We start from the raw sequence: 9350 nt of genomic DNA on the forward strand, positions 1-9350 counted from the left end.
TATTTATTTATTATGTATACAATATTCTGCCTGTGTGTATGCCTGCAGGCCAGAAGAGGGCACCAGACCCCATTACAGATGGTTGTGAGCCACCATGTGGTCGCTGGGAATTGAACTCAGGACCTTTGGAAGAGCAGGCAATGCTCTTAACTTCTGAGCCATCTCTCCCGCCCCCAACCGGGAAGATTCTAACCTGCATACATCTCAGAGAGGAGAGCTATGGCATATGCCTCACTTCCCTTCTTCCTAACATTCTGTTCTGTCTACTCCACCCACCTATGTTCTGACCTATCAGGCCAAGCAGTTTCTTTATTAATTAACCAATGAAAGCAACAGATAGACAGATGACCCTCCTCCATCATACATCTGATTAAGATATTTTGTATATTGATACAATTTAGGATATATTTATCATATTGTGTTATATATTTCTATCTCAGATCAAGATACTTACACATTGTTTACATTTTTAAGTCATTGTCCTCATTTGCTGCACAGTTGTTTAAAGATTATTTGGTATTCTAATATGAAGTCTTAGTCTCTAAGTTATACAAATATTAAGTATTATAGGTCAATAGTCATCCATATTTGTCATACTTATATCTAATTGCCTCTTTAGATACATAGAGATTGTATTCTGCATGGATAGGTAATATTTAGCCACTTCAAAGAACTGTAGAATATGGCATTTAAATAACTTAGGGTTCTATTGATGTGAGACACGATTGCTCCTGTCAGTACTGATCTATTCCTGAGAGAATGTTGAGCACCAAAGACACTCCATCTGGAGTTTGTTTTCTTCTTGGAAAAACTGTCCTTTGGGCAAGGAACTGCCCATGTCTCAACTACTGACAAAATGCACAGTGATTGGACCGGATAAACAGGATACAAGAAAAAAAAATGCCAAACCTTGCCAAGACAGAATAAGATGGTTTTGACAATCTTCTTCCTATAAAAATGGTTTGTCAGTTACTCTAGGCCTTAGCCAAAGTTGGTGGCTTCAGCATTGCAAAAGAGATTTTGGGTGATTGCCTAGGTAGCCAGTTTCTCTGTCATCTACTGCCTATTTTGGAAACTGCTTGATTGCACTTCCTGCCTGTTCAAGAAATATTATATCCCTTCTCAGGCTTTCAATGGGGTTAAAAATTAGATAGTCATAGTTATTTTCCTCTTATGATTTATTCAAGCCATTTCTAATTCAAAACTTACACCCCTTAGGCTAGAATAGTTATTGAAACCTTTAGCATATGTTTGTTGCTTAATGTTGTTTATACTGGTTATAATTCTAATTTTTATACTTGATATCTGTTCTTATTGTATATAGTTTTGTATTGGGTTTAAAACTCTTTTATTTAGACAAAAGGGGTGGGTGATGAGGAACATCCTTCAGCCAACGGCCTTTGAGAGGCTGGAGCAGGTGGGGCATGACCTTTGGGTACCAAAAAGCCCACGGTAGAGAGCCCACTTGGGCTCTTCTTCCTGTGCACCACACCTGGATGTTGGACTCCAGTCCTGTTTCCTCGTTGTGATGTGTGTTTCCCTTATAATAAACAAGAACCTTAATATCCCCTGTTCAGAGCTAGTGTGGGAGTATTTGACTCACATCTCCCCCATTTGATGCGCCCCACTACAGGCATGCACCACTGCTGCTCAGCGAGTTACTTTTTTAGTAACACCACAGTCGAGAGTAGTCACCAGAGCATGATATGGTGGCACATGCCTTCTATCCCAGCACTCGGGAGGCAGAGGCTGGCCGAACTCTGTGAGTTCCGGGACAGCCAGGGATACATAGTGAGATATTGTCTCAAAAGACCAAACCAAATAAATAAGTAAAAATAAAAAAAATATTAGCCATCACGTCTTCTGTTGCTTGAATATATCTGTCTGAAAGAGGTACAGGAACAGCCCCAGGTTAAAGTCCACTGTCATGTTTTGGGAAAGAAGAAAAAAGATGGACATAGGCCCTGGGTGACTCAGACCGGGCTGTACAGCCTTATTTTCATACCTCTTCCCCCCACAAAGTACTCTGTGTCCTTGAGCCCCTCAAGATGGAACTTTGAAGCCACAGCGCTCCTTCTCAACATTGCTGACCCTTGAATAAACTTCTACCAACTTTTGTCTCCTGATATTGGCCGTGGTGTGGTAGGAAGTCAGATTGCTGATTCCAGAATAAAGGGTTTCATTAACCAAGGTCTCTCTCTGCTGTTCCTGTGACTTCTTGTCTCTGTCTGTTTTAGTGCCCCCACAGTACTAGGCACTGTACCTAGAGCCCGAATAAGCTTTGTTACTTAGTCACCCAGCTCCTCACTGGTAAACTCTAGGGAAGCACTCTATCACTGAGTCAGGCCTGGGCCCCTCACTGGTAAATTTTAGGCAAGTGCTCTACCACTGAGCCACACCCCAGCCCCTCTCTGGGGGATTCTAGGCAGGGGTTTTCGACGTTTCTAATGCTGTGACCTCTTGATATAGTTCCTCACGTTGTGGTGACTCCCAAGCAAGAATTTGTCCTCATTGCTGCTTCATAACTGTAATTTTGCTACTGTTATAGATCAAAATGTAAATACAGATGATTTTACGTGTACCCTTGAATTGGTCGTTCGACCCCCAGATTGAGAATCACTGCCATTACAGACGTTTCTCCTTTTTAAATTCAGTCGAGTCAGGCACGAATCTATTGTCAAGATATTTATTAGGAAATGATACAAAAAACCCAGGAAAGGGTACATTACAGAGTAGGTTCTGTGGGTGTAAGACTGCATTTCCCCTTTGTCACGTCATTTTTTCCTCGAAGACAGGTTTAAGACAGGAGGGTAAAGGGCCAATATGCCAGGCCCTGGGGTTAGGAAAGAGAATGTGGTAGAGACCCTGATGGAGGCCCACGACAGTGAAACCAGCTGGAAGAGGGACAGAGCAGTCCCTGGACGCGGTACTCAGCGAACCTGCACACATAACTGGAAAGGCCTTGGCAAATTGCCCAGCCCTGAGCTAAGCGGGGTCAGGTCGATGTCCTCAGGCTCCACCAGCGGTTGCAACGTGAAGTTCTGCAGAATGGAGGTGAGGTATATGAAGAGCTCCATGCGCGCCAGAGGCTCCCCGAGACACAGTCGGCGTCCTGCACGGTGGGAGGGCCAAGAGCAAAGGTGAAGTAGACAGTGTGGGGCAGCACTCGCACATGCTCAGAGGGAATCTGTGGGTTTGAAGGTAACGGCTGGGGATATCACCGACAAAGGCCTCAGGGTTTTGGGGGAAATGAAGCCGAAGTAGCTGGCTGGGTTCAAATCCTGTGTTTGAACGTTCCCACAGCCGAGACACAGCTGGGGTGCAATCAATCCGGTATGATCTGGCTATGGAGTCCAACTCTCAGCCGCTGCCCCTTCCCAGAGGCATCGGAGCACACAAAAGGCGACATGGTAACTTATCTGACATTACCCCCCATTTTGTCCTCTCTGCTGAGTAAATAGGATTCCTGCCCTCTTTCCCCTTCCCCGCCCTCTTCCTCCTCCCCTGCTGTCTGTGGACAAGGCAGAGTTAAGGAAAACCAGAGCCAGGCTCGCCACCTAGTGGAGATTCTGAAAATCTTCTTAAATTAATGGGCTTCCACTTGGGGGTTACAGGAGCCAAACTGGAAAAGGGGGATCTCTGCAAGGAAAGCTAAGAATGGGATGGGATGGAGAGGGCTTGCAGAGTCGGGTTAAGAGCGACTCCATCCTTACCAGCCGAAAATGGCATGAAGGCAGGGCTCTTCTTGAAGGATTGATTGTCATCCAGAAAATGCTCGGGATTGAACTCCCGAGGCGTCTTGAATTGTTCGGAGTCATAGTGCACGGTGTTAAGAAGGGTGATGACATCTGTGTCCTGTGTGGAGGAGGAGGCAGAGTCAATGTAGACCTCCTGAGGATTTTACTATTTTCATTTTATGTGTCTGAGTGTTTGCCTGCGTGTAGATACGAGTGCCACGTGGGTGCAAGTGCCAAGGAGGTCAGGAGAGAGAGGCTGGTCTCCTGGAAGTGGAACAGGGTGGGGGGGTTGTGATGTGGACGCTGTGAATCCAGTCCGCATCCTCTGGAAGATCAGCCAGTGCTCTTAAAACTGCTAAGACAAGTCTCCATTCTGGTTCTGTCTCCCTCAAACCCAGATTTCCAGGCTGCAAAGATGGACTTTTAGGGGCTTGAGAAGGGTGGATGGACTCCATCCAGCGTTCCTAGAGATAGGTGCTGATAGCTCCTGCTGAGGTCTGAGAAACCTTTGGCCCTGAGCTTTGAAGGAGCAGCTGTAGGGGTTGTGAGGGAGGGGTCCTCCAAGAATGGTGTTTTGGCCTCAGGAGATAGATGTTCAGATGAAGTCCCAGGCCCTGGTGATTCTGGGGAGGGTTCAAGGTAGGGGTTTGTGATAGGGAAGGAGTATGTGGTTCTAATGGTGCAGGAAGGGTTTCTGGGAAAGGACTCTGTTTCTAAGAATCTAAAGTGGCTAAAGTGGCCAATGCTTGCAATCCCAGCACACAGGAGGTAGAGGCAGGACGATCTGGAGTTCAGGTTCACTCTTAGTCACAATGGGAGTTTGAGGCCAACCTGGGCCACAAGAGACTTCTGCCTCAAAATGTACAAAACAGGGTTAAGGAGATGGCTCTGGTGTTAAGGGTACAGGCTGCTCTTGAAGAGGACCTGGGTTTGATTGCCAGCACCCACCCAGCCATATGTAACTCCAGCTCCAGAGAACACAATGCCCTCTTCTGGCCTCCTTGGGCACTGCATGCATCTGGTGCACAGACATACATTCCAAATAAAACACCCAGTCATTCACATAAAAAATCAAAAAAAAATTTGTAAAATTGAGGCCAGCCTGGTCTACAAGAGCTAGTTCCGGGACAGGCACCAAAAAAAAGCTACAGAGAAAACCTGTCTCGAAAAAAAAATCAAATTAAAAATTGGAAAAAAATATTTAAAAAATTTTAGAAACAAGCAACTTCCCACATCTACAGCTTCACTCCGAATGCTGATTGCTAAGGTCAAGGGTACCCCTTAGCCAATTACAAGATCCTGAAATACCTATTCGTAGGTTAAGCCTGCACACCTTGGGTATCATGAAGCCGCGAAAATGCGTGTCCCGAATGACGCGGTGAGGCAGGTTCATGGGGATGACGTCTGCGAAGCGCTGTACTTTGTGGATCACTGCGTCTGTGTAAGGCATGTTCACGCGGTCTTCCAGTGATGGCATCCGGGCTCGCCCCACCACGCGGTCAATCTCCTCCTGTACGCGGGCTGGAGGTGATAGAGGAAGGGAGTGGATGATGGTTCCTGAGACGCTTTGGAACTGGAACAGATTTGCACCAGTGGACAGGAAAGGCTCAAGTCAAAGCTTCCCTAGCTCCATGCTGTGGCCTGTAATCATTGCACGGGGGAAACTGAGGCAGGAAGATAGCTGCGAGTTCTGGCTAATCTGGGTTTCCAAGCGTTCGTTTTCGAGAGAGGGTAAATGATGGTCGTTGCAAGGTTTCTCTGTGTGGGTTTGTGTAGATGGGCTTCAGGGCTACCTGGATCCTAGGACCCTCTTTTGAGGCTCATGGACCCAGTGGGTGGGCTGTGCAGGGGAAGGCTAGAGATCTCCCACAAAGCCAGGGAGACTCGGGGAGGTGGAGCCTGGGGGATGTTGTTTACGTGTTGTGCTAGAGGTTTTGTTATTCAGGAGAGGTCGTTGTCCTCAGCAGACTTTGTGCCTGGGTCTTAAGGATGGGGTTTTAGGAGGACAGAAGGAGCAGGATTCAGAGGCCTGACAGTCACGTGCGTTGTTGGCGGGGCCAAACTACACAGGCCTGATCTGAAAGAGGATCACCATGCAGGGTCTGGACCCTGAGGGTCATCCTGGCATCAGTCTCTCAGTGGGTTTGCCTTGTATGTGAGGGTGCATTAGCAGAAGGCCCCAATAAACCCTCGGGATAGGGAGAGGGGGAGAAGGGACGGAGAGCGTTGAGCAGCCCTTTGATATCCCTGTACCTTGTACTTTGGGATACTTCATGAGAATAAGGAAGGCATGGCGCATCGTGGTGCCCACGGTCTCTGTGCCACCGAACAGTAGATTGTGTGTGGTCATCAACAGGGTATTCATTTGGAAGTGGCTCAGTGGGTCTTTCTTCTCCTGTGGGGGTGGAAAGGGGCCATGAGCCAGGGCCTGGGGGAATCCTATACTTTGGAACCTGTGTGTCCCGCTCCAATACTACCGCTAGGGGGGGGGGGCAGTTCTGTCCCTCTCTCCAGCGGACTTTTCTTCCTGGGAGCAGAGGAGTGTGAGGTGTGAACAAGGAGAGATAAAAAGGGGCGAGGCCCTTGGTGAACACTTGGGCAAACCCCACAGCTTAATGATTTGTTAGTTGGCGGTGGCTCTGGGCAGCGGTCCAGCAGGGCCAGGTGCCACAGCTTCTCCTCAGGGAACAAGTTCCCAGACTGTTCAAGCTGAGATCCCTGTAGGTTTGAGGCCCCGGGGCAGCAGGAGGGGTTCAGACCAGCCCAGAGGGAGGATTTTTGATATCATAGTTACCTGTGCCATCTTTGTGAGGAAGCAATCAATGAAGTCTCTGGGAGAGTTGGGATCCAGAGAGGCCTGGTGTTCGCGGAAGCTGCGGGCGATGAGATCTTTCATGCCCCTAAAGTTCCTGAACATGCGCCTGTGGGGCCCGGGCAACCAGTCCAGGAGACTCGGGAAGATGTTGTACATCTGGGGGAAGAAGCAGAGTTGGCGGGGCTTCGGGAAGCAAGGCACTCAACAGGGTATGTGACTGGGGGCTCGTGGGCTAAAGTAAGGTCATCAGATCAAATAGGCTCGGTCCAGGTCTTGGCGGGGGCTGCCAAGTTCTGCAAGGGCGGAAAGAGCGTGGGAGGGAGGGGGCAGGGTGGAGGAGGATGGGTTGACTGAATAACTGGGGCGGGGTTATAAAGTAAGAGTCGGGCAGAGCAGGCCAGTTACATCTCGTCTCTGTTTTTTTTTTTTTACTTAGTTATTTTTCTTCATCACTGGCTGCTGGGGTTCTCTCTACCAAGTCCAGGTTGACCTGGAACTCGTGACAATCCTTCAGCCCCAGTCTCCTTAGTGTTGAGATGATAGGCTTGTTTCTCCTCTCCAGTCCCTGCAGCTTCTTTCTCCACGGTTGGACGCCGTGGGGACCCCCTACCCACATCTGTTGACCTCAGAGTACTGACCTCGCCCCAGGGGCTGCTCATTATCTGAAAGTTGTCGTTGATGAATCTGATGATGGTGAGCAGACGCTCGTCCTCATAGTCGAATCGACTTCCAAAGATAACGGAGCAGATAATGTTGGACACTGACCGGCTCAGGATAAACACGGGGTCGAAGGGCTTGCCTGAGGTGGATAGGCGGCGTGGGTCAGTGTCCTGCTTTGGCAGTATTGCATCTTGCAGCAGCCAGACCATGAGCTGTCGTAACGCCCATTAACTCAGCGTTCACCCACCCATGACACGGTGTCTTCCAGTCCAGAACACACACATGTAGCCACTCTGTGCAATATGACAACACTCCCAAAGTATTTGACAATGTCACCCACAACACACAGCTCACCTTATCCTGAGGAACAAGAAGGCTAATAAGACAAACGCAGGTTGTTCTTGGACACGTTCACACCACCCACAATACAGGGAATGCCAACATTAGGTATCACAATGAACACTCGCTTACAAAACCACCTTAAGTACAGACAAAGAGCCTGCAAGGGCAGCGAGCACCTGTGTCCCCAGGCGAGAGACTAAGGCAGGAGGATGGCTGCCACTCTAAGTTCAGCCTGGGCTCTAGGCTCACATTGTGTCAAAACCAGACAACTGGGGACTGGAGAGCTGTCTCACGGAGACTACATCAGGCTGCTTGCAATTGCCTGTCACTGCCTCCAGAGTGTCTGACACTTCCTTTTGGCCTTTGTGGGCACCCCCACATTGTTGGCACACATTCACACAAATACATGTACACATAAATGAATCTTAAATTAAAAAGAAAATAGATATTTGTTTACAGTGGTTGAGATCTACAATTTCAGGTCCTGGGAGGTGGGGGCAGGAATCAGCTGCCTAGTGAGTTGAGGCCACCTTGGACCTCGTCTCCATGAAAGAAACAAAACAAAACACCCCCAACCAACCAGACAAACCCAACATATGCCAACAAAGTCAGCACACAAACATCCCAAGACAGAGTCACAGTGTGCTGCCTTGTGATGTCAGCACAGAGCTCCATCCTCCTGCCTCACAGCATGCAACAGTAATTCACAGCAGCTCACTGGATAGTACAGAACACACTGCGACATCCTAGACACATATCTAGGCTGCAGAAGAGGTGACACACAGTAAGACACCAGAGATCAGCAGTCTACACAGTGCAGGCTCACACGCAATGGCTGAGGACAACCTTACCCCAGTATAGACCACAAACATACAGCTTAGCCTCTAACTAACAGCCAAACATACTAAAGGATACAATAAGAGCAACAAATGCTAGGTCAGGTGTTGCAGCTGTAATCCCAGCACTTGGGAAAGCTGAGGCAGGAGGTTCATTATGAGTTCCAGGCCAACCTGGGCTACAGAATTTCTGTTTTGAAAATGAACAAACAAATAAAACCAACATTTCAACACAGTGTCCAAGACATAAAAGCACAGTCTGGAAGGCAAGATCTGAAGGTAGCCTTTGACTTTGCTTTGATTCTGGTGTGGACTCTGAAGTCTTTCCTTTCTCTGAACCTCAGTTTTCATCTGTGTAATGGGCTTGGTGCCAGTGCCCTCCTCATGGAGCTGTGATGCAAAGTCAGGGAATGTGTAACTGGGAACTCGGGGTCACCACAAAGCCCACTACTGTGGTAGGCTGAATATGATCCCCATCCCAAGAACCTTACTTTAGGTGTGATGTTATTAAGAGTTTTGTAATAGGGGCTGCGGAAATGACTCAGTGGTTAGTAATATGTATTGCTCTTGCACCTCTGCAACTGACTTGAGTTCAGTTCCTAGTACCTATGCTGGGCAGCACATGATGCCTCTGGCCTCCTCAGGCAGCTGAGTTCATGTGCACATACCTCCCCCAGACACATAATTAAAAAGATCATACAAATCTCGAAAATTTATTTTGTAATAGCAAAATTATTCTAAATTACCTGGGGGAATCTCAGGAAGGTCCTTATAAAGAAAAGTTAAGTGGGCATAAAACAACGCTAGGTGGTGGTAGTGCACGCTTTTAATCCCAGCACTCCGAGGCAGAGGCAGGCGGATCTCTGAGTTCGAGGCCGGCCTGCTCTACAGAGTGAGCTACAGGACAGCCAGGGATACACAGAGAAAATCTGTCTTGAAAATAAAAAGTATGTTGAGGGA

The 9350-nt window shown here is 48.1% G+C and overlaps 1 protein-coding gene and 1 long non-coding RNA gene across 8 annotated transcripts in view; one reads left to right on the forward strand and one right to left on the reverse strand.

Annotated features, from left to right (window-relative positions):
* LOC126492528 (uncharacterized) overlaps positions 1–9350 on the forward strand; it is a 58808-nt gene that overhangs the window by 23959 nt on the left and 25499 nt on the right. The window contains exon 1 of one of the 5 annotated variants that reach the window (XR_007589624.1): positions 3010–3140. The exons of 2 other annotated variants lie outside the window; for them this stretch is intronic. This is a non-coding gene — a long non-coding RNA (uncharacterized lncRNA). Of the gene's footprint in view, positions 1–3009; positions 3141–3186; positions 3202–6622; positions 6762–9350 lie in introns of those variants that run through there. 2 more of the 5 variants (XR_007589628.1, XR_007589625.1) reach the window with 2 other exon arrangements.
* LOC126492527 (cytochrome P450 2F2) overlaps positions 2673–9350 on the reverse strand; it is a 14386-nt gene continuing 7708 nt past the window's right edge. For all 3 annotated transcript variants that reach the window (XM_050128982.1, XM_050128981.1, XM_050128984.1), the window contains exons 5-10: positions 7191–7351; positions 6532–6708; positions 5991–6132; positions 5071–5258; positions 3714–3855; positions 2673–3112 (exon numbers count right to left, since the gene is read on the reverse strand). In XM_050128982.1, the coding sequence (XP_049984939.1) occupies positions 2931–3112; positions 3714–3855; positions 5071–5258; positions 5991–6132; positions 6532–6708; positions 7191–7351 (992 nt within the window). In that variant the 3' untranslated portion in view covers positions 2673–2930. The remainder of the gene's footprint in view (positions 3113–3713; positions 3856–5070; positions 5259–5990; positions 6133–6531; positions 6709–7190; positions 7352–9350) is intronic.

The sequence above is a fragment of the Alexandromys fortis genome, unplaced genomic scaffold, assembly GCF_014885135.2.
Source record: "Alexandromys fortis isolate MF-2015 unplaced genomic scaffold, M_Fortis_MF-2015_v1.1 scaffold_293, whole genome shotgun sequence".
Lineage (NCBI taxonomy): Eukaryota > Metazoa > Chordata > Mammalia > Rodentia > Cricetidae > Alexandromys > Alexandromys fortis.